Here is a 25,058-nt window from a genome sequence, read left to right on the forward strand (position 1 = left end):
GATGGGGACTAAATTCTACACTTCTAAAGCAACCTGAATTTTGTGCATTCATCAAAGAGCAGATCAATATTTTTACTTTGACAAACAAACCCTCTGCTCCTGACAGCTTCATTCTTTGGGACACATTGAAGGCCTATCTGAGGGGACAGATTATTTCCTATTCTAAAGGGCTGAAGAAAAAACACGGTGCGGAACTGAGTGCCCTTGAATCTGAAATCTCAGAGCTAGAGAAAACCTACCAAAGAGGCCCGACTAAAGATCTATACAGGCTTTTGGTAAATAAAAAACTTAAATATAATATTCTGAACACATATCAAGCTGAGAGGGCCATCACTAAATCAAAACAGCGTTATTATGAGCTTGGAGAGAAAGCTCACAAAGTATTGGCATGGCAACTGAAAGCAGAGGAAAGTAAGAGGACAATTAATGCCATAGAAACTCTTAATAAAGAGATATCTTTCAACCCTACTGAAATTAATAATACTTTTAAGAAATACTATGAAGACCTCTACACTTCCCTATCAGAGATAGACTCCTTTCTCAACCTCCCATGCCTGCCAGGGGAAGACAGCGAGCGCCTGAGTGAACACTTCTCAGTTCCTGAATTGTTGGAGGCCATTAAATCCTTACCTTCTAAGAAATCTCCTGGGGAGGATGGCTTCCCTCCAGAGTTCTATAAAGAATTTAGGGAGCTGTTGGTCCCCTACCTTATGGAGGTACTTAAAAAAGCCAGAGAAGACAACTGCTTTCCAGAGTCCTTCTCTCAAGCAGTGATTACTGTAATCCACAAGAAAGGGAAAAACCCGCTAAAGTGCGCCTCCTATAGACCAATCTCTATCCTTAACACAGATTGTAAACTGGTCACCAAGATGCTATCTAAGAGACTGGAGTCATGTCTTCCCCTGTTGGTCAACCCAGATCAGACTGGCTTCATAATCAATAGATTGTCCTCCAATAATCTCAGAAGGTTCTTTGATATAATTCACCTTGCGAACAAAAACAAAATATCTAGTGTCGCAGTCTCCCTCGACGCTGAAAAGGCCTTTGATAGGGTTGAATGGCCATACCTCTTTCACGTCTTGGAAAAGTTCGGTTTAGGTACCGTGTTTGTAAATTTGATAAAATCACTCTACAAATCTCCTAAAGCTAGGATTGCTACCAATGGGATTACTTCCTCCTCTTTCCCTCTTTATAGGGGGAACAGACAAGGTTGCCCAATTAGCCCCCACCTCTTTGCCCTCGCCATCGAACCGTTGGCTGAGGCTATTAGAACGTGTCCTGACATGCATGGCTTTGAGGTGGGCCCCCATTCCCATAAATTATCACTCTTTGCGGACGACCTTATCTTATTTCTAACAAACCCAGAACACTCCCTCTCTCACTTGCAGATCCTACTACAGTGTTATAGTTCTTCCTCTGGATATAAGGTCAATCTTGATAAAAGCGAAATCTTACCGTTGTCTGTCTTTGACCATCATACCATCAAGCACAAGTTTCCTTTCAGATGGTCGCCTATGGGCTTCACATATTTGGGCATAATGGTGGATGGTAATCTGAACAACCTCTATAAACTCAATCTGGCCAGTTTGTTGCAAAAGGTGGAGGTTGACCTTTGTAAATGGATGGACTTACCTCTCACTCTACTGGGTAGAATCAATGTAATTAAAATGAATGTCCTGCCCAGGTTTCTATATCTGTTTCAATCTCTCCCTATCCCTGTTCCCGCAGCATTTTTTCCTCTCTCGACAAGCTGACCAGACGGGTTTATCTGGCACGGCAAAGCCCTAGGGTTGGCCTGGATAAACTGACCCTTGATTACAGTCAAGGGGGCTTAAACCTCCCCAATTTTAGAATGTACTACTGGGCTGCACAGTCTAGGTTTCTGGCTCAGAGGTTTGACAATGGTCCCTCTCCCTCATAGTTGAACATTGAAAAGCTTGAGGTAAATGATGACACTGGGGCAGATTTGTTTTACAAATGGGACAGAAAATCTATAAAAACCATCACAGACAACCCTTTAATCATACATTCTGTCCTGGCATGGTGCAAACTGCATGAGCTGTTCGGACGAGGGAGATTCCTTTCCCCTAAAACCCCTTTATGGAACAATAGATTGATCCCTATGTTTTTCCAGAATAGTAACTTTAGACCATGGTCTGATAAGGGGATCACTCTTCTGGAACATTGTTACGAGGAGGGAGTTCTTATGTCTTTTGATCAGCTGAAACAGAAATACCACTTGCCTAACAGGGACTTCTTTAGCTACCTACAACTACAAAACTTTATTAGGGTGACTCTCAAGGGACAATGGAACCTACCTAAGATGTCACCTATTGAACAACTCTGCCACGCAAGACCAACCACTGTTCAAGACCATTTCCCGTGTTTACAATGCTCTTATGTCAGGACTAACACTGCCTGGGCTAGATAAACCCCGACTTAGATGGGAGAAATATCTGGGTATTGATCTTGATGAGGATCTATGGAATGACCTATGCAGGGATGGGGTTACATCCACATTGAACTCCAGATACAGACTGATCCAGTTTAATTTCCTCCATCAGCTCTATATCACCCCATCTAGACTGCACAAGTTCAACCCAGATATCTCCTCCCTATGTTTTAGATGTGGCTCAGATGAAGGAACATTCCTCCATTCCACTTGGCAGTGTTCAAAACTACACGGTTTCTGGCAGGGGGTATGCGATACCATATCCTCAATTCACGGGGTTGCATTCCCTTTAGACCCGGAGGTCTGTCTACTGGGTAACTTTACTAACACCAATCTTAGGCAAAGCCATACTATAAAGCTAACAGAAATATTGCTAGCGATTGCCAAGAAATGTATTGCCTTGAAATGGAAATTGGAATCCTCCCTGCCAGTTGCAATGTGGCTTTCGGAAGTTAATAGTTGTATCCCTTTGGAGAAAATCACTTACTGCTTGGGGAATAAGTTAAAGACATTTTACAGAATTTGGCAACCTTTTATTGACTATATGGAGAATCTCCCCCCACATCTCATTGATTGAATCTATATATAATCCTCACATAATGTTTCACACGTAATGTATAATATGTAGCCTACGGCAGGTGATCCAATGTCTCGTTATTTTTTTATTATTGTGTTTGTTTATATAATTATAATTTTGTTACGCTCGTCTGTTACTGTCACTTTGTCCTATCGTTGTCTAATATCTTTTCACTTTTGTTTTGAATGTTCTTAATTGGAAAATGCAAAAATAAAATACTTAAAAAAACAAAAAAAAACTCATCTAGAATCGGCTTCCTATTTCGCAATAAAGCCTCCTTCACTCACGCTGCCAAATATACCCTTGTAAAACTGACAATCCTACCGATCCTTGACTTTGGCGATGTCATTTACAAAATAGCCTCCAACACTCTATTCAGCAAATTGGATGTAGTCTATCACAGTGCCATCCGTTTTGTCACCAAAGCCCACACTACCCACCACTGCGAACTTTATGCTCTCGTTGGCTGGTCCTCACTACATATTTGTCACCAAACCCACGGGCTCCAGGTCATCTGTCAGTCTTTGCTAGGTAAAGCCCCGCCTTATCTCAGATCACTGGTCACCATAGCAACACCCACCAGTAGCACGCACTCCAGCAGGTATATTTCACTGGTCTCTGCTGCCAATGACTGGAACAAATTGCAAAATTCACTGAAGCTGGACACTTACATTTCCCTCACTAACTTTAAGCATCAGCTGTCAGAGCAGCTTACCGATCACTGTACCTGTACACAGCCCATCTGTAAATAGCCCACCCAACTACCTAACTACTCTTTTGCACCCCAGTATCTCTACTTGCACATCATTATCTGCACATCTATCACTCAGTGTTAATGATAAATGGTCATTATTTCGCCACTATTGCCTACCTTACCTCCCTAATCTTATTACATTTGCACACACTGTACATAGATTTTTCTATTGTGTTATTGACTGTACGTTTGTTTATCCGATGTGGCCAATTGTTGTTTTTATCGAAAAGCTGTGCTTGATCTTGGCCAGGTCGCAGTTGTAAATGAGAACTTGTTCTCAACTGGCCTACCTGGTTAAATAGGTGAAATAAAAAAATGACCTAAAACAGAAGGCCAAATCTACACTGGAGTTGTTTACCAAGATAGTGAATGTTAGTTTTGACTTAAATCTACTTGAAAATCTATGGCAAGACCTGAAAATGGTTGTCTAGCAATAATCATCAATCAATTTGACAGAGCTTGAAGAATAGATAAAAACATTTTTTTTTAAAGTTGCACAATCCAGGTGTGGAAAGCTCTTAGACTTACCCATGAAGACTCACAGCTGTAATTGCTGCCAAAAGTGTACTGACTCAGGGGTGTGAATACTTATGTAAATGAGATATTTCTGCATTTCATTTCCAAATAAATAAGCAACAAATGGGTGAGAAAAGATGGGTGTAGATGGGTGAGAAAAAAAACTACAGAATCAATTTTGAATTCAGGCTGTAACAACAAAATGTGAAATAAGTCAAGTGGTATGAATACTTTCTGAAGGCACAGCTTTTTTTTTTGGGGGGGGGCGCCCTAAGCATCGGCTTATGTCACTTAATTAAGCCCAGGGTCGGCCCTGAGTGCACTACTTTGGACCAGAGCCCTATGGTCAAAAGTAGTGCACTATGCAGGGAACAGAGTTCTACAACTTGTTTTGCTAATGTGTTTTAATGCTAACCACTAGCCTAGTGGTTAGAGCGTTGGACTAGTAACCAGAAGGTTGCAAGTTCAAATCCCCGAGCTGACAAGGTACAAATCTGTCGTTCTGCCCCTGAACAGGCAGTTAACCCACTGTTCCTAGGCCGTCATTGAAAATAAGAATTTGTTCTTAACTGACTTGCCTAGTTAAATAAAGGTAAAATAAAAAAATAAAAAAAGAGCGATTGCATTTCGCTAATGGATTAAATTAAGAATGACAGACTTGTAAACACATAACACTTATGTTTTTTTCTGGCAGAAAACTAGTCATTACTTTTGCTGTCCACATCATGGCATTTCATATCTTGAAAAAATTCAATAGGATCAATCAGATTATAATAATGCTTCTGAAAGAAGAGGTAAATTCATACTCAATCGTGGAGTTTAGATTTAATTGAAGCAGGGTACACAGCAACAAAGAAAACTGGTAGGGAGACAAATCATTATACTTCATACCGGTGCAGTTCACTTTTTAACAGTACAAAAATAAAGATTCTATATTTTCACCACAAAAGCAATTGTGGCAAATTACTTTGAGTCAAAGAGTAAAGAAAGCATAGAAATAAACTAGTGAGAATATATATTGCCTCTATTCATGTTTATGGCATATAAAATTTTACACTTAAGGTATCTAAATCACACTGTATGCTACAGAACAATGAATTTGTTAGTCCAGTGATATGGCTCTCTGGGTAACTCTGCAGTTAAGCTAATTTGCCATTGAAAAGGCAGCAAACATTTCAAAACAGGAATGTGCTTTACAATAGCCCAAATGGTATCAACTGCCCCAGAAACAAAAAAATGACTACTTTTAAATACATCGTTAGCTGTGCATATGAGAAAAAAAAATTAAAATAAATCAGAGGATACAGTATGCCTTGTCATTAGAAAATATAGTAGAGACAGTAATCATGTAACAAATCATAGCATACATTCTTGCTCACACAAACACAATCATGTTAGCGAGTAACAGAGTGTTCTGGTTGGGATATTGTGGAAGCTAGGGGGTACACACATTTGCCATACAAAAACAAATGTTTTTAACAGGTAGAATGAAAGAAAGGCTTAGCAGTCTTGAGCACAGAGTGTATACTGGGTTTATATTTGCACTTGGTGAGAGATGCAACATCAAATTTCGAAACATTTTTACCATATTTGAGCAGTGAATACAGAAAATTGGGAGAGCATCCATGTGAAAACTACACAAACAATCCTTATTCAACAAATATACTTAAATACCCATGTACATAAGGATACATACATAACAAGATTAAATCAAACTCATAATAATAACCCCACTCCCTAACAGATCATTTTGACAAGCATTTATTACACTTAGGCTTAAACCTAAGATTTCTAATGTAGGAATAAGAACTCATTTTTGTCAACATATTTGTCTGCAAACCGAAATGAGATATTGCACCTCCCTGAACAGAAAACAAAACAATAACACAGAAGAATAACAGGATTAAATAAGAAATTAGACACCATACCAGGAATTTAGTACAAAAGAAAACTTTTTTCCAACAATAATACATTACATTTCAATCTCTCAACAAAAAAAATGTCTACGTAAAAACAAATCATCACAAGCACATGTTTAAAACATAGTTTACAAAAACAAAACTGTCATTATACTCAATACTCAAGACTGCTAAGCCAATACCATTTTATTGCTAAAACTGGACAAAATAGATTATACTGCATTTTGTTCAAAGCCACACCGATACATTTTAAGTTCAAGTTTGATCAAAAAAAAAGAAAGTTATATTCTCAAGACCAGAGGGTATTCCAAATTGCCCAGTAAAATATCAGTTTTTAGGTAAAAAAAGAAAAGAAAATAAGAAAAAAGAAAAGAAATAGATTTTCGTTAATTATTTTTTGTTATTCTATAGCTAGTGCATTACAAAAAGGAAAGGTAAGCCGCAAAGTGTTGAAAATATACTTTAGAAACCTCAATAGTACTGTTAATAGTTCTGTTTTCATCATCTCAATGATTCCAAAATCTTCATAAGATGGGCGTCCACTCTAATGATCCTGAAACATATTACAAAGAGGAAAATGTTATGTTGTTTACCATGTATTCATTCATGCAACAGCACACACCAATACACGCATGCCTGTAAACATTTCAAGACTTGGCTTTAACATATACAGTGCCTTCAGAAAGTACTCAGACCCAATTTTCGGGCTACCCAAGAGGAAATGCTGGCATTACAGAGGCAAGGGGGGGGTCCATGCGAGATTAAGGCAAAAAAGATAAACCGGCAACCTCTTCCCTCCATTCTACTGGCGAATGTAGTCACCTGACAAAAAGATGGATGACCTCCGATTGTGGATTTGCTGACAACGGGACTCTCGAAACCGCAATATCCTTTGCTTTTCTGAAACATGGTTCTCGGACAAGATACCCCCATGGCTATCCAACTCAATAGATTCTCCATTCACAGGGTGGACAGGACAGTGGAGCCGGGGAAATCGAGGCGGGGAGGGGTTTGCCTCCACATCAACTCCAAGTGGTGTGCTAACTCCAGTGTGGTGGAAGTGTCGACCCACTGTTCACCGGTCTTGGAATACCTGATGGTCAAATGCCGACCCTTCTACCACCCGAGGGAGTTTTCAGCTCTTATCGTGACTGTTGTATTCCACCAGGATAAGAGAAATAACTAGCTGGCACTTAATGAACTGTGCAAAGCCATAAACAAGTGAGAAAACCTACACTTCCGTTCAAAAGTTTGGGGTCACTTAAGAAAGGTCCTTGTTTTGGAAGAAAAGCACATTTTTTGTCCATTAAAACTAGACGTCGACCGATTAATCGGCATGGCCAATTAATTAAGGCCGATTTCAAGTTTTCATAATCGGTAATCTGCATTTTTGGATGCCGATTATGGCCGATTACATTGCAATCCTGGAGGAGACTGTGTGGCAGGCTGACCACCTGTTACGCGAGTGCAGCATCGAAAGGACCTTGCGGCTGCAAGGAGCCAAGGTAAGTTGCTAGCTAGCATTAAACGTATCTTATAAAAAACAATCAATCTTCACATAATCACTAGTTAACTACACATGGTTGATGATATTACTAGCTTGTTCTGCGTTGCAAATAATCAATACGGTGCCTGTTAATTTATCATCAAATCACAGCCTACTTCAAACGGGTGATGATTTAACAAAAGTGCATTTGCGAAAAAAGCACAATCGTTGCACAAATGTACCTAACCACAAACATCAATACCTTTCTTAAAATTAATACACAAGTATATATTTTTTAAACCTGCATATGTAGTTAAAATAAATTCATGTTAGCAGGCAATATTAACTAGAGAAATTGTGTCACTTCTCTTGCGTTCAGTGCAAGCAGTCAGGTTATATGCAGCAGTTTGGGCCGCCTGGCTCTTTGCAAACTGTGTGAAGACCATTTCTTCCTTACAAAAAACGTAATTAATTTGCAAGAATTTTACATTATTATGACATAACAGTGAAGGTTGTACAATGTAACAGCAACATTTAGACTTAGGGTTGCCAACTGTTAGATAAAATACGGAACGGTTCCTAGAGGTCGACCGATTAATCAGAATGGCCGATTAATTAGGGCCGATTTCAAGTTTTCATAACAATCGGAAATCGGTATTTTTGGGCGCCGATTTTTTTCCCCACACCTTTATTTAATCTTTATTTAACTAGTCAGTTAAGAACACATTCTTATTTTCAATGACGGCCTAGGAACGAGGCTGAACGACAGATTTTTACCTAAGCCAAGGTAGGTTGCTAGCTAGCAATCAACGACTGTCGTTGCTCCAATGTGTACTTAACCATAAACATCAATGTTTCTTAAAATCAATACACAAGTATATATTTTTAAACCTGCATATTAAGCTAAAAGAAATCCAGGTTAGCAGGCAATATTAACCAGGTGAAATTGTGTCACTTCTCTTGCGTTCATTGCACGCAGTCAGGGTAAATGCAAGAGTTTGGGCCGCCTGACTCTTTGCGAACTATTTTGCCAGAATGTTACGTAATTATGACATAACATTGAAGGTTGTGCAATGTAACAGGAATAATTAGACTCATGGATGCCACCCGTTAGATAAAATACGGAACAGAATAAACGTTTTGTTTTCGAGGTGATAGTTTCCGGATTTGACCCAAGGCTCGTATTTCTGTGTGCTATTATAGTTAAGTCTATGATTTGATAGAGCAGTCTGACTGAGGGGTGGTAGGCAGCAGCAGGCTCGTAATAGTCAAAGGTATATGGTTTGGAGAGAAATAGTTGACGCGTTATAATTCCTGTAATAACTTGTGGCTGAACTTGAAAGGGGTTCCTTTGTTATTTTACCGTTCGTGTCTTCCATAGAGAATGTCTTGATCTACTTCCAATAAGGTCTCTGTTTCGTTCAGGCTTAAACGCCTCTGTTCATGTCTTCCATAGAGAATGTCTTGATCTACTTCCAATAAGGTCTGTGTTTCGTTCAGGCTTAAACGCCTCTGTTCATGTCTTCCATAGAGAATGTCTTGATCTACTTCCAATAAGGTCTGTGTTTCGTGCAGGCTTAAACGCCTCTGCATTTTGATACCCGTGTAAATATCACTAGGATAAGGTAATGTTTGTCAAAATATTTTCTTAAATCCACTCTACAAATAAAATGATCTTCGCTTATATTTAGCCAATATTGATCAGTTACCTTGTCCTATGGATATCTACACAGTTATAAAACAGACCTTATTTTAAGTTAATCTAAAAAATATTTTATGGAATAAATGAATGAAGGAACCGCTTTTCAGATTTTGCTAGGTGTCATGGGAATTTTGACTCGCACTTTGGTAGCCAATTCTTAACATGTCCATTATTAAAATAGGATTTCATGCATATAGAAATGACAGTTTTTGTTTTCAACATTCATCACAAGTAACTTAAACTCTATTTTTATTCCAACATTTGAGATTATTTGTCTCCTAAGCAGACTCTTCAGTATCATTGTCACTTCAGAGCGGTGTGTGTGTTTTACAGATGGCAGAGAAAAGCAGAGCACCAGTGTGGGACTATTACATGGAATTGGCACCAGGGAAAGCAAGGTGTCTTATTTGTGATAAAGATGTAAGCATGGGGTCAACAACGGCTAAATCAATAAATACCACCAACCTGTGGGATCACCTTAAGAACACCCATCCAAAAGCCCATATGTATTATAGTAAGTTAAAATAAAAGTGTTCATTGTTCATTCAGTATTGTTGCAATTGTCATTATTACAAAATATTTATATATATATAAATATATATTTTAAATCGGCTGATTAATCAGTATCTGCTTTTTTTGTCCTGCAAAAAAATGGGTATTGGCGTTGAAAAATCATAATCGGTCGACCTCTAATAAGGACATCCAATAGTCAAAAGGTATATGAAATACAATATAGCGAGAAATAGTCGAAAAATAATTACAACCTAAAACTTCTTAACTGGGTGTCACACCCTGATCTTTTCCCCCTGTCCTTGTGATTGTCTCCACCCCCTTCAGGTGTCGCTTATTTGCTCTGGTGTATTTATCCTTGTGTTTCCTGTCTCTCTGTGCCAGTTCGTCTTGTATGTTTTGTCAAGTCAACCAGCGTGTTTTCCTGTACTCCTGCTTCTATTCTCTTTTTGCTTGTCCTCCCGGTTTTGACCCTTGCCTGTTTTCTGGACTCCGTACTCGCCTGCCTGCCTGCCCTGACCTCAAGCCTGCCTGCCACTCTGTACCTCCTGGACTCTGAACTGGTTTTGACCTTTTGCCTGTCCATGACCATTCTCTTGCCTACCCCTAAATAGAAAAGACTCAAACCATCTGCCTCCGTGTCTGCATCTGGGTCCCGCCCTGTGCCCCTTTACCGGGAATATTGAAGACTCATGTTAAAAGGAACCACCAGCTTTTATATGTTCTCATGTAAGGAACTTAAACGTTAGCCTTTTTACATGGTACATATTGCACTTTTACTTTCTTCTCCAACACCGTGTTTTCGCACTATTTAAACCAAATTGAACATTGGTACCGGCTTTTTTTGGTCCTCCAATAATCGTTATCGTGGTTGAAAATCATAATTGGTCGACATATAATTGAAATAACATAAAATTGATCAGAAATACAGTGTAGACATTGTTAATGTTGTAAATTACTATTGTAGCTGGAAACGGCAGATTTTTTTAAAATGGATTATCTACACAGGCATACAGAGGTCCATTATCAGCAACCATCACTCCTGTGTTCCAATGGCACGTTGTGTTAGATAATCCAAGTTGATCATTTTATAAGGCTAATTGATCATTAGAAAACCCTTTTACAATTATGTTAGCACAGCTGAAAACTGTTGGTCTGATCAAAGAAGCAATAAAACTTTATACTACTTGAGTATCTGGAGCATCAGCATTTGTGGGTTCGATTACAGGCTCAAAATAGCCAGAAACAAAGAACTTCCTTCTGAAACTCATCAGTCTATTCTCGTTCTGAGAAATTAAGGCTATTCCATGCGAGAACTGGCTCTAACCAGAATAGAAAGGGGAGTGGGAGGCCCCGGTGCACAACTGAGCAAGAGGACAAGAACATTAGAGTGTCTAGTTTAAAAACAGTCCTCAACTGGCAGCTTCATTAAATAGTACACCAGTCACAATGTCAACAGTGAAGAGGCGACTCCAGGATGCTGGCCTTCTAGGCAGAGTTGCAAAGAAAAAGCCATATCTCAGACTGGCCAATAAAAAGAAAAGATTAAAGATGGGCAAAATAACAGACATTGGACAGAGGAACTCTGCCTAGAAGGCCAGCATCCCGTAGTAGCCTCTTCACTGTTGACATTGTGACTGGTACGAAGCCTGTGGTATGTGCCAGAGTCCCCAGTCCATTATGGATTACGAAGGAAGATCCAACTGTGATCTGTTCAACGATGCATCTCTACCAGACAAACTTTGACAACAAAATCGTGCCGGGTGTGATGGCCGTCATCGACCCAGAACACCGCTTTCCGAGGTCAACGTGAAAAGGTTATTTAATCACATCAACACCCGCAAGAACGCGGGGCCAGATGGTATTCCAGGGCACTTTCTCAGAGCATGCGCAGAAAAGCTGTCAGGCATATTATAGGTACTTTCAACTTCTCCTTGTCCCAGTCTGTAATCCCCAAATTTTAAGATGACCAGCATTATTCCTGTCCTCAATAACGCTAAGGCTTTATGCCACAATGACTACCACCCTGTAGCACTCACCTCTGTAATCATGAAGTGCTTTGAGAGGCTGATTATGGCACACATCAACTCCACCATTCGAGACAGACTAATTTGCCATACTGACCCAACAGATGCGTAGATGACGCAATATCAATTGCTCTCCACACTGCCCTCACTCACCTAGATAAGAGGAATACCTATAAGAGAACGCTCTTCATTGACCACAGCTCAGCATTCAAAACCATTGTCCCCTCCAAGCTCGTCACCAGCTTACGACTCTGGGTCTGCAACTGGATCCTGGACTTCCTGACAGGTCGACCCCAGGTGGTGAGAGTAGGCAACATCAGCTCTGCCATGCTGACCCTCAGCACAGGGGCCCCACAGTGGTGTGTGCTGAGTCCCCTCCTGTTCACCCACGACTGCGTGGCCACGCATGACTCCAACACTAGATAATGGCGCTGGAGGGGATGACTGCTGTTAATGTTGCTGCTACCGTCTCTTATGACCGAAAAGAGCTTCTGGACATCAGAACAGCGATTACTCACCTCGAACTGGACGAAGATGTTTTTCTTTAATGAGTCCGACGTGAAGGATATACTGCTTCCCGGAGACCAGGCCCAAATCCCCGTCTTTCGCGTTAAGAAAAGAAGGAAATACAGGGGGCGGAGGTCTGGGTGCCTTGTGAGAATTTGTTGGCGAGTGAGTAAACCACCACTACCCTCTGTATTACTGGCCAACGTACAATCGTTAGAAAACCAACTGGATGATCTACGATTAAGACTATCCTACCAACAGGACATTAAAAATGAATATCTTATGTTTCACGAAGACTTGGCTGAACAACAACTCAGATAATATAGAGCTGGCTGGCTTCTCCATGTTTTGGCAGGACAGAGCTGCTACGTCTGGTAAGACGAGCAAAAACTAAAGCAGGAAGCACCAGTGACTCAATACGGAAGTGGTCAGATGACTCGGATGCTACGCTACAGGACTGTTTTGCTACACAGACTGGAATATGTTCCGGGATTCATCCAATGGCATTGAGGAGTATACCACCTCAGTCACTGCCAACATCAATAAGAGCATTGACGACGACGACGTCGTCCCCACAGTAACCGTACGCACATTTCCCAACCAGAAGCTATGGATTACAGGCAACATACACACCTAGATAAAGGCTAGAGCTGCCGCTTCAAGGAGCAAGACATTAATCCGGACGCTTATTAGAAATCCCGTTATGCCCTCAGACGAACCATCACAGGCAAAGCGTCAATACAGGAATAAGATTGAATCCTACAACACCGGCTCTGACATTCATCGGATGAGGTAGGGCTATTACGGACGACAAAGAGAAACCCAGCCACGAGCTGCCCAGTGACACGAGCCTACCAGACAAGCTAAATGCATGTTATACTCGCTTTGAGGCAAGCAACACTGAAGCATGCATGAGAGCACCAGATGTTCCGGACGACTGATCAAGCTCTCCGTAGCCGAGTGCACAAAGTCACAGGGCAAGACGAATTACCAAGACGTGTAGTCATAGCATGTGCACATCAACTGGCTAATGTCTTCACTGACATTTTCAACCTCTCCCTGACCGAGTCTTTAATACCTACATGTTTCAAACAGACCACCATAGTCCCTTTGCCCAAGATAACCTGTCTAAATGATTACCACCCTGTAACACTCACATCGGTAGCCATGAAGTGCTTTGAAAGGCTCGTCATGGCTCACATCACCATCATGCCAAAAACCCTAGACCCACTCCAATTCGCATACCACCCCTACAGATCCACAGATGACGCCATCTCAATCGCACTCCACATGGCCATTTCCCACCTGGACAAAAGGAAGACCTATGTGAGAATGCTGTTCATTGACTACAACTCAGCGTTCAACACCATAGAGCCCACAAAGCTCATCTCTAAGCTAAGGACCCTGGGACTAAACATCTCCTTCTGCAACATGGTCTTGGACAACACATCTGCCACATTGATCCTCAACACTGGGGCCTCTCAGGGGTGGGTGCTTAGTCCCCTCCTGTACTCCCTGTTCACCCATGACTGCGTGGCCAAGTACAACTCCAACACCATCATTAAATTTGCCGACGACATAACAGCCTGATCAGCGACAATGATGAGAGAGACCTGGCAGTGTGGTGCCAGGACTACAACCTCTCTCTCAATGTGAGCAAGACAAAGGAGCTGATTGTGGACTACATGAAAAGGAGGGCTGAACAGGCCCCCGTTAACAGGGCTCCCAAGTGGTGCAGCAGTCTAAGGCACTGCATCTCAGTGCAAGAGGCTTCAGACTGTATCACATCCGGCCGTGATTGGGAGTCCCATAGGGCTGCGCACAATTGGCCCAGCGTTGTCCGGGTTTGGCCATCAACGTAAATAAGAATTTGTTCTTAACTGACTTGCCTAGTTACATAAAAAAAACATTGACGGGACTGAAGTTGAGCAGGTCGAGAGTTGCAAGTTCCTTGGTGTCCACATCACCAACAAACTATCAGGGTCCAAACACACCAAGACAGTTGTGAAGAGGACACAGCAACACATTTTCCCCCTTAGGAGACTGAAAAGATTTGGCATGGGTCTCCAGATCCTCAAAAAGTTCTACAGCTGCACCATCGAGAGCATCCTGGTTGCATCACCACCTGGTCTGACCGTAAGGCGCTACAGAGGGTAGTGCAAACGGCCCAGTACCTCACTAGGGCTAAGCTTCCTGACATCCAGAACCTACATACTAGGCGGTCATAGACTGTTCTCTCTGCTACCGCACAGCATGCGGTACCGGAGCGCCATTTCTAGAACCAAATGGCTCCTTAACCGCGTCTACCCCCAAGCCATAAGACCAATGAACAACTAAACTAATCAAATAGCCACCTGGACTACTTATATTGTATCTGGGGAAGGGTATAAAACTCTTTCTAGATTGTTGGAAGTTTCCCAGAGCACAGTTGTCTCTATAATTGGGATAAGGAAAAAATATGGAAAACAAAATATGGAACTACCCAGACTTGGCCTTGAACTGGTCCCCGACCAAACTGAGCAACTGGACAAGGAGGACCTTGGTCAGGGAGGTGACCAAGAACCAAATGAGCTCTGTCATGACTACATGTGAGGATCACAATGGGTCAGATGAGTTTGGCAATGGTGGACAAATCTCTCACTCACAGAAGGGGGGGGGTAGATTTGGATATTAGTAGATTTGGATAGAAAACACTGAAGTTTCTAAAACTGTTTGAATCATGTCTGTGAGTATAACAGAACTTATGTAGCAGACGAAACCCAGAGGACAAACCATTCAGTTTTTTTTTTGAGGTCACTCTTTTCAATGGGTTTTCATTGGGAATCCAGATTTCTAAGGGACTTGCTTGCAGTTCCTACCGCTTCCACTGGATGTCACCAGTCTTTAGAAATTGGTTGACGTTTATCCTTTGCGTAATGAAGAAGTAGCCCTGTTCAAAACGAGGGACACTTCATGTGTCCTGTTTGATAGAGGCGCGTGACCAGAAAGCTAGCGTCAGTTTGTTATCTTCCTGTATTGAACACAGATCATCCCTTCTTCAATTTGATCGATTATTTATTTAAAAAATTAATTAATCGAACAAAAGGACCATTTGTGATGTTTATGGAACATATTGGAGTGCCAACACAAGAAGCTCGTCAAAGGTAAGGCATGATTTATTTCTGCGATTTGTTTCACGCCTGCAGGGTTGAAATATGTTTTCTCTCTTTTGTTTGCGGAAGTGCCATCCTCAGATAATAGCATTGTTTGCTTTTGCCGAAAAGCCTTTCTGAAATCTGACATGTTGGCTGGATTAACAACACGTGTAGCTTTAATTTGGTATCTTACACGTGTGATTTCATGAAAGTTAGATTTTTATAGGAATTTATTAGAATTTGGCGCTCTGCATTTTCTCTGGCTTTTGGCCAAGTGGGACGTTACCGTCCCAAATATCCCAGAGAGGTTAACTTCTTCGAGATAGGGGGCGCTCTTTTAATTTTTGGATAAAAAAAACGTTCCCGTTTTAAACAAGATATTTTGTCACGAAAAGATGCTCGACTATGCATGTAATTGACAGCTTTGGAAAGAAAAAACTCTGACGTTTCCAAAACGGCAAAGATATTATCTGTGAGTGCCCCAGAACTAATGCTACAGGCGAAACCAAGATGAAGTTTCATACAGGAAATGCCCCAGATTCTGAAGGTGATGTGTTCCAATGTCTCCTTATATGGCTGTGAATGCGCCAGGAATGAGCCTGCCCTTTGTGTCGTTTCTCCAAGGTGTCTGCAGCATTGTGACGTATTTGTAGGCATATCATTGGAAGATTGACCATAAGAGACTACATTTACCAGGTGTCCGCCCGGTGTCCTGTGTCGAAATTATTGCGTAATCTTTAGGTCCATGCGCGTTCCATTTCTTCAGAAGAGAAAGTCAACTGCCACGATGGATTTACCGTCGATAGATATGTGAAAAACACCTTGAGGATTGATTCTAAACATCGGTTTGCCATGTTTCTGTCGATATTATGGAGTTAAGTTGGAAAAAAGTTCGCGTTTTAATGACTTAATTTTCGTTTTTTTTCTTACCCAAACGTGATGAAGAAAACGGAGCGATTTGTCAACACAAATAATATTTTTGTAAAAACTGAACATTTGCTATCTAACAGAGTCTCCTCATTGAAAACATCTGAAGTTCTTCAAAAGGTAAATTATTTTATTTGAATGTTTTTCTGGTTTTTGTGAAAATGTTGCATGCTTAATGTCAGGCATAATCCTATGCTAGGCTATCAATACTGTTACACAAATGCTTGTTTTGCTATGGTTGAGAAGCATATTTTTGAAAATCTGAGATGACAGTGTTGTTAACAAAAGGCTAAGCTTGAGAGCAAATAGATTTATTTCATTTCATTTGCGATTTTCATGAATAGTTAACGTTGCGTTATGCTAATGAGCTTGCGGATAGATTTACACAATCCTGGATACAGTTTTTTTTCGTAGCTAAACGTGACGCAGAAAACGGAGCGATTTGTCCTAAACAAATAATCTTTCAGGAAAAACTGAACATTTGCTATCTAACTGAGAGTCTCCTTATTGAAAACATCCGAAGTTCTTCAAAGGTAAATTATTTTATTTGAATGCTTTTCTGGTTTTTGTGAAAATGTTGCCTGCTGAATGCTAACACTAAATGCTACGCTAAATGCTACGCTAGCTATCAATACTGTTACACAAATGCTTGTTTTGCTATGGTTGAGAAGCATATTTTGAAAATCTGAGATGACAGTGTTGTTAACAAAAATCTAAACTTGAGAGCTAGCATATTGATTTCATTTCATTTGCGATTTTCATGAATAGTTAACGTTGCGTTATGGTAATGAGCTTGAGGCTGTATTCACGATCCCGGATCCGGGATGGCTCGTCGCAACAGGTTAAGGACAATGAAGTCAAGGTATTGGAGTGGCCATCACAAAGCCCTGACCTCAATCCCACAGAAAATTTGTGGGCAGAACTGAAAAAGCATGTGCGAGCAAGGAGGCCTACAAACCTGACTCAGTTACACCAGCTCTGTCAGGAGGACCGTCTACCCGAGGAACAGGAGAAGGAAACTCCCCTCTCAGACAATCACGGGTACGGCTAAGTAGCTGTTCTTAGGAAACAGCCCATTGAAGCAACAGACAAGAAGGACATTGTACACTCTGGTGGACAATCAGAGCAGGTAAAAGGAAAAGCCCACCAAACCAACACTCTTCTGAAGGAGGGCTATCTCCGACAGAGAAACGGCAAACGGCATTCAACCAGTAAAAACATTCATTACTTATTTTTCCGAACGGGCGGCGGTTCGTGTGAAAGGTATATGATTAATGTGAGGACAGTCCTAGAATGTATCCCTTTGTCGCTCTCGCTCTTCCCCCTCTCCATCTAACGTTATGTTGTAACAAACCATCATATCTTGTCAGTCCACTTTGTCTCATGTAAGTGTGTATTCGGTCTTATTATTTAGTTAGCTAATAGATAAATAATTAAACCAATTTGTATGGTAGGCAGTGATCAGTAAAGCTGGGGTTCTTGCAGATCCAAGAAGGTTACGACAGTTCAGAATGAGACTTACATGAGGTAATGATTAATACGTGACTTATCGATATATAACATATTCAACTCTAGAAGATATTTGGGAGATGGTAACTCGTTAAACAACTTATTCCGTGGTGCCCCAAATTCCTAATGAGTAAACTGTTACATGATTTAAAAAATCTAATTAAAAGGTTTTTAAATCGGGTAACAATTAAACGTAGTTAGTGGATTAAATAAATCATCAGATTAATGAAAGTCAAGTCACGACAACACTGACTGAACAACAGAGTTCATTGTATGAGATGGGAGAACTTGCAAGAATTGGCATTAGAACAATAATGTGAAAGTCCTTGAGTGGCCCAGCCAAAGCACAGACATGAATACCATTCAAGCCACCAAGATGTTCACCGCCGCTCCCAATCTAATTTAAGAGTTTGAGAAAATCTGCAAGAAAGAATGGGACAAAATCCCCAAATCCAGATGTGAAAAGCTGATAGACATACCAAAGACGACTCAAAGCTGTAATCACCGCTAAAGGTGCTTCTACATACGGGGTTATGTAAATTACATATTTCCTATTCAATACATTTGCTAAAAGGTCTAAAAACAGGGTTTCACTGTCATTATGAGGTATAGTGTGTAGTCAATTTATTCCACTTTGAATTCAGGCTGTAACACAACAAAATGTGTAATAAGTCCAGGGGTATGAATACTTTCTGAAGGTACTGTATGTTTAAAGGCAGAGCTGTGTTAAGAGGCAGAGACAGTGCTGTGTTGAGAGGCAGACACAGTGCTGTGCTGAGAGGCAGTGCACTGTTTAGGGGTAGAAACAGAGAAATTTAAAGACTGAGGCAGAGACAGAGCGGTTTAGAAGCATAGCTGTTTAAAAGCAGAAAATCTGTTTAGAGAAGCGAGAGACCGAGTTGTTTAGAGGCAAAAACAGAGCGGTTTAGAGACAAAAACAGAGCGGTTTAGAGGCAAAAACAGAGCGGTTTAGAGGCAAAAACAGAGCGGTTTAGAGAAAAAAATAGAGCTGTTAAGAGAGAGGCACATAAACTCAGCAAAAAAAAGAAACGCCCCTTTTTCAAGACCCTGTCTTTCAAAGATTATTCGTAAAAATCCAAATAACTTCACAGATCTTCATTGTAAAGGGTTTAAACACCGTTTCCCATGCTTGGTTCAATGAACCATAAACAATTAATGAACATGCACCTGTGGAACGGTCGTTAAGACACTAAACAGCTTACAGACGGTAGGCAATTAAGGTCACAGTCATGAAAACTTATGACACTAAAGAGGCCTTTCTACTGACCCTGAAAAACAGCAAAAGAAAGATGCCCAGGGTCCCTGCTCATCTGTGTGAATGTGCCTTAGGCATGCTGCAAGGAGGCATGAGGACGGCAGATGTGGCCAGGGCAATAAATTGCAACGCCCGTACTGTGAGACGCCTAAGACAGTGCTACAAGGAGACAGGACAGACAGCTGATCGTCCTCGTAGTAGCAGACCACTTGTAACAACACCTGCACAGGATCGGTACATCCGAACATCACACCTGCGGGACAGGTACAGGATGGCAACAACTGCCCAAGTTACACCAGGAGCGCACAATCCCTCCATCAGTGCTCAGACTATTCGCAATAGCCTGAGAGAGGCTGGACTGAGGGCTTGTAGGCCTGTTGTAAGGCAGGTCCTCACCAGACATCACCGGCAACAACGTTGCCTATGGGTACAAACCCACTGTCGCTGGACCAGACAGGACTGGCAAAAAGTGTTGTTTGCGGTTTTGTCTCAACAGGGCTGATGGTCGGAGTCGCGTTTATCGTCGATGGAATGAGCACTACACCGAGGCTTGTTCTCTGGAGCGGGAATGATTTGGAGGTGGAGGGGCATCATCGGACTGAGCTTGTTGTCATTGCAGGCAATCTCAACGCTGTGCGTTACAGGGAAGACATCCTCCTCCTCCCTCATGTGGAACGTTTCCTGCAGGCTCATCCTGGCATGACCCTCCAGCATGACAATGCCATCAGCCATACTGCTCGTTCTGTGCATGATTTCCTGCAAGACAGGAATGTCAGTGTTCTGCCATGGCCAGCTAAGAGCCCGGATCTCAATCCCATTGAGCACGTCTGGGACCAGTTGGATTGGAGGTTGAGGGCTAGGGCCATTCCCCCCCAGAAATATCTGGGAACTTGCAGGTGCCTTGGTGGAAGAGTGGGATAACATCTCACAGCAAGAACTGGCAAATCTGGTGCAGTCCACGAGGAGATGAGGAGGAGCAGTACTTAATGTAGCTGGTGGCCACACCAGATACTGACTGTTACTTTTGACCCCCCCTTTTGTTCAGGGACACATTATTCCATTTCTGTTAGTCACATGTCTGTGGAACTTGTTCAGTTCATGTCTCAGTTGTTGAATCTTATGTTCATACAAATATTTACACACGTTAAGTTTGCTGAAAATAAACGCAGTTGACAGTGAGAGGACGTTTCTTTTTTTGCTGAGTTTACAATGCTGTTTAGAGACAAAAGGCTGTTTAGGTCATGTTTAGAGAAAGTTGTTTAGAGGCAGACAGAGCTGTCTAGAGGCCATTGTGAGTACAGGTTTGGCTGTGTTGTACATTACCTGAAGACCTGGGCCCTGGGTTGCCTGTGCACCCGGCCAGAGGTATGCTCCCTGCTGCCTGTAATACTCTGCCACAGCCGCACTGTATTCTGGGAGTGAGCTCTGCTGCTGAGAAGTCTGACCTTTTAGGGCACAAGCGTAAAGACATTGTGAGAAAACAGCATCAAATAACTCTATCACAATCCTATTTGTAACCTTGACTATGTCTAAAGACAACTGACAAAATTAATGAGCCTACAATTTCTTATATTAATCCTCCCATGCTTTACTGTAGTCATGGACAATAATCTGAGCATGGGTATTTTGGCCTGCAAACACAGAAAGGGCCATTAAGGTGGACATGGAGAATCATAATCATTGCATTATCTGCAATGTCTACTACTGGGGATATACTGCGCTAAATGCTGAACCTCAAGCTTTGATGCAGTTGCACTAAATTGTCACAATAAAGCAAAGTTACTGAAAAACAAGACTGCATTTGTTTCGAAAAGTCACATGGGTAAGACAGGGTTTGTACGGTCTCATGAGCACTTGCCTAGCTTTTTATAATACTGCTCCCATGCTTTAGAGTAGTCCATCTGGCCTGCTTGGGGTCCATTGTGACCTGTACCCAAATAATACAACATTGTATTAAACATATGACAAATACCAGTGTATTTAAGATGGTCTCCAACATTTGGGGATATGTTCTCTAACATTTGGGGATATGTTCTCTAACATTTGGGGAATATGTTCTCTAACATTTGGGGATATGTTCTCTAACATTTGGGGATATGTTCTCTAACATTTGGGGATATGTTCTCTAACATTTGGGGATAAGTATTTACTTTGCAGCACTTGGCCCAAAGCTGTCAGAACTCACTTGATTTGGTGAATAGTAGTCAATTTATATTTTAATTTTCCTCAGAAGCCCTTCTGACAATTTCCTGACAATTGTTTTGTTATTTGTAGAACATTTCTGTTTCGCCAATGAAATTGGTTCAAGCCATAATAGACTAACCCCTTCAATTGGCTTACAAGCAAAAGAGGAGTGGATGAACTCTAATGTGTACCTACTAGACCTGGTTCATTCTAGGGCTGCATGATTAATCCAATTCACATCGAAATTGCAATATTGACACGTGCAATGTCCATATCGCAAGAGGCTGTGTGCGATACTTTGAAATACACCTCAGCCGCGTGCAACATCTATAGTTTCTATAGTTTACTCATTGTTACTTATGATTTTTCGGATGTTCGAGTGGTCTCTCACTGTCCTCCGGTTTCCACTAGTGACCACAGCCACAAAGTCAAAATTGGCTATATTGTAAAGATGAATGAAAACAAAAATTGCTTTTTGGTCTTGATTTAAGGTTAGGCATAAGGTTAGCACAATGGTTAGGTTTAAAATCAGATTTTAAGATAAATAGTAGAAATAGGTAGGATTTATGATTTTGTGTCAATACAGGATTAAGAACTATCGCTGGTCAGATGTAGCAGGGCTTGAAAACTAATACGTATTACAAAAGGGAAACCCAGCCGCGAGCTGCCCAGCGAGGCGAGCTAATTGTCTTTTATGCTCGCTTCGAGGCAAGCAACACTGAAGCATGCATGAGAGCACCAGCTGTTCCAGATGACTGTGTGATCATGCTCTTGGCAGCCGACGGAAGCAGACCTTTAAACAGGTCAACATTCACAAAGCCGCGGGGCTAGACGGATTACCAGGACGTGTACCGAAAGCATGTGCGGACAAACTGGCAACTTTCAACATCTCCCTGACTAATTATAATACCTACGTTTCAAGCAGACCACCATAGTCCTTGTGCCCAAGGAAGAGAAGGTAACCTGCCTAAATGATTACCACCCCGTAGCGCTCACGTCATTAGCCATGAAGTGCTTTGAAAGGCTGGTCATGGCTCACATCAACATCATCATCCCGGAAACCCTAGACCCACTCCAATTCGCATACCTCCCCAACATATCCACAGACGACACAATCTCAATCGCACTCCACACTGCCCTTTCCCACCTATACAAAAGGAACACCTATGTGAGAATGCTGTTCATTGACTACAGCTCAGCGTTCCAACACCATAGCGCCCACAAAGCTCATCACTAAGCTAAGGACCCTGATGGGCCGCCCCCAGGTGGTAAAGATAGGCAACAACTTAGTCCCCTCCTGTACTCCCTGTTCACCCACGACTGCAACACCATCATAAAGTTTGCTGATGACACAACCGTGGTAGTCCTGATCACCAACAACGATGAGACAGCCTATAGGGAGGAGGTCAGAGACCGGTCAGTGTGGTGCCAGGGCAACCACCTCTCCCTCAATGTGAGCAAGACAAAGGATCTGATTGTGGACTACAGGAAAAGGCAGGCCAAACAGGCCCCCATAACATCAACAGGGTGGAGCGGATCGAGAGTTTCAAGTTCCTTGGTGTCCACATCACCAACAAACTATCATGGTCCAAACACACCAAGACAGTCGTGAAGAGGGCACCGACAACACATTTTCACCCTCAGGAGACTGAAATAATTTGTCATGGGTCCACAGATCCTCAAAGTTATACAGCTGCACCATCGAGAGCATTCTGACTGGTTGCATTACTGCCTGGTATGGCAACTGCTCGGCATCTAACCATAAGGCGCTACAGAGGGTAGTACAGCCCAGTATATCACTGTGGCCAAGCTTCCTGCCATCCAGGATCTATATACTAGGCAGTGTCAGAGAAAAAGCCCAAAAAGTTGTCAAAAAGACTCCAGTCACCCAAGTCCTAGACTGCCGTCTCTGCTACCGCATGGCAAACGGTATGGGAGCGCCAAGTCTATGACCAAAAGGCTCCTTAGCTTCTACCCCCAAGCCATTAGACTGCTGAACAATTAATCAAATGGCCACCCGGACTATTTAAATTGACACCCCCTATTTGTTTTTACACTGCTGCTACAAGCTGTCTATTCTCTATGCAGTCACTGTATCCATACCTACATGTACAAATTACCTCGACTAACCTGTACCCCCGCACATTGACTCAGTACCCAGTATATATAGCCTCGTTATTGTTATTTTATCGAGTTACTTTTTATAATTTTTTATTTTAGTTTATTTTGTAAATATTTTCTTAACTCTTTCTTGAACGGCATTGTTAGTTAAAGGGCTTGTAAGTAAGCATTTCACGGTAAGGGCTACCTACACCTGTCGTATTCGGCTCATGTGACAAATACAATTTGATTTGATGACCCTGTCCTCCTGCACCCGCTTCGAACACACACCAAGACCGCCCCCTGCCACTCAAGCAGGTAGTACAGTTCCTGACTGTCCAAAGTTATATTCACACTGTCCGCGTGCAGTTCTTATATTAATGCATGCGGTATTGCAAACAGACTTGTCCAATTTGTGAAAACAATGCAGCTTTCCAATTGCTTCTTAATATGCATCGACATCTATAATATGCATCTACTTTGTGAATCTTACTCTCTGAAAAAAGCTTGTTAGTTGAGGTACTTTTTTTTTGCACGCTGTATCTAGCCACTAATGCTAATTTGACTGAGCTAAATAAATGTGGTATTAAATGTGGTATTAAATTATTTGACCAGATAAATTGACTGAGAATACATTCCTGTTTACAGCAACGACCTGGGGAATAGTTACAGGGGAGAGGAGGGGGGTGAACGAGCAAGCTTCAGCGGCCAGCCAGCAGATGGATGCTGGGTGGTATGCTGCTGGCAAGAAATTTGGCTCACAAACGTTAGCTATCTAATACAGACTGGTACCAGTGGTGGTGGAGATCTGAATGTAACGCAACGACATGTTCTGAATGAAAATCCTCTGCTTTTTCATTCATTGCAAAACACCGTATTCCAAGTGCCCACTCTATTCCAAACATCGAAATAGAAAATTATATTTCCTCAATAAAATGTGTGCTTGCTTGTCTTGAACTATGGTTGTGAAGAAAGTTGTCATGGGATTTAAAAACCTACTGCTGGGTCAGAAACATCTAAACATGTTTGTGGTGGTGTTTAACACTAGCCAACCACACCTACTGCTGGGTCAGAAACATCTAAACATGTTTGTGGTGGTGTTTAAAACTAGCCAACCACACCTATTGCTGGGTCAGAAACATCTAAACATGTTTGTGGTGGTGTTTAACACTAGCCAACCACACCTACTGCTGGGTCAGAAACATCTAAACATGTTTGTGGTGGTGTTTAACACTAGCCAACCACACCTACTGCTGGGTCAGAAACATCTAAACATGTTTGTGGTGGTGTTTAACACTAGCCAACCACACCTACTGCTGGGTCAGAAACATCTAAACATGTTTGTGGTGGTGTTTAACACTAGCCAACCACACCTACTGTTGGGTCAGAAACATCTAAACATGTTTGTGGTGGTGTTTAACACTAGCCAACCACACCTACTGCTGGGTCAGAAACATCTAAACATGTTTGTGGTGGTG

General features: G+C 41.7%; 1 protein-coding gene across 3 annotated transcripts in view; it reads right to left on the bottom strand.

Annotated features, from left to right (window-relative positions):
* Window positions 1–5,094: 5,094 nt before the first annotated feature.
* LOC115102875 (far upstream element-binding protein 3-like) overlaps window positions 5,095–25,058 on the bottom strand; it is a 64,230-nt gene continuing 44,266 nt past the window's right edge. Inside the window, exons 16-18 of one of the 3 annotated variants that reach the window (XM_029623288.2) lie at window positions 21,155–21,223; window positions 20,620–20,741; window positions 5,095–6,771 (exon numbers count right to left, since the gene is read on the bottom strand). In XM_029623288.2, the coding sequence (XP_029479148.1) occupies window positions 6,763–6,771; window positions 20,620–20,741; window positions 21,155–21,223 (200 nt within the window). In that variant the 3' untranslated portion in view covers window positions 5,095–6,762. The remainder of the gene's footprint in view (window positions 6,772–20,619; window positions 20,742–21,154; window positions 21,224–25,058) is intronic. The other 2 variants (XM_029623289.2, XM_029623290.2) reach the window with 2 other exon arrangements.

Source organism: Oncorhynchus nerka, linkage group LG20, assembly GCF_034236695.1.
Source record: "Oncorhynchus nerka isolate Pitt River linkage group LG20, Oner_Uvic_2.0, whole genome shotgun sequence".
In the NCBI taxonomy this organism is placed as follows: Eukaryota; Metazoa; Chordata; class Actinopteri; order Salmoniformes; family Salmonidae; genus Oncorhynchus; species Oncorhynchus nerka.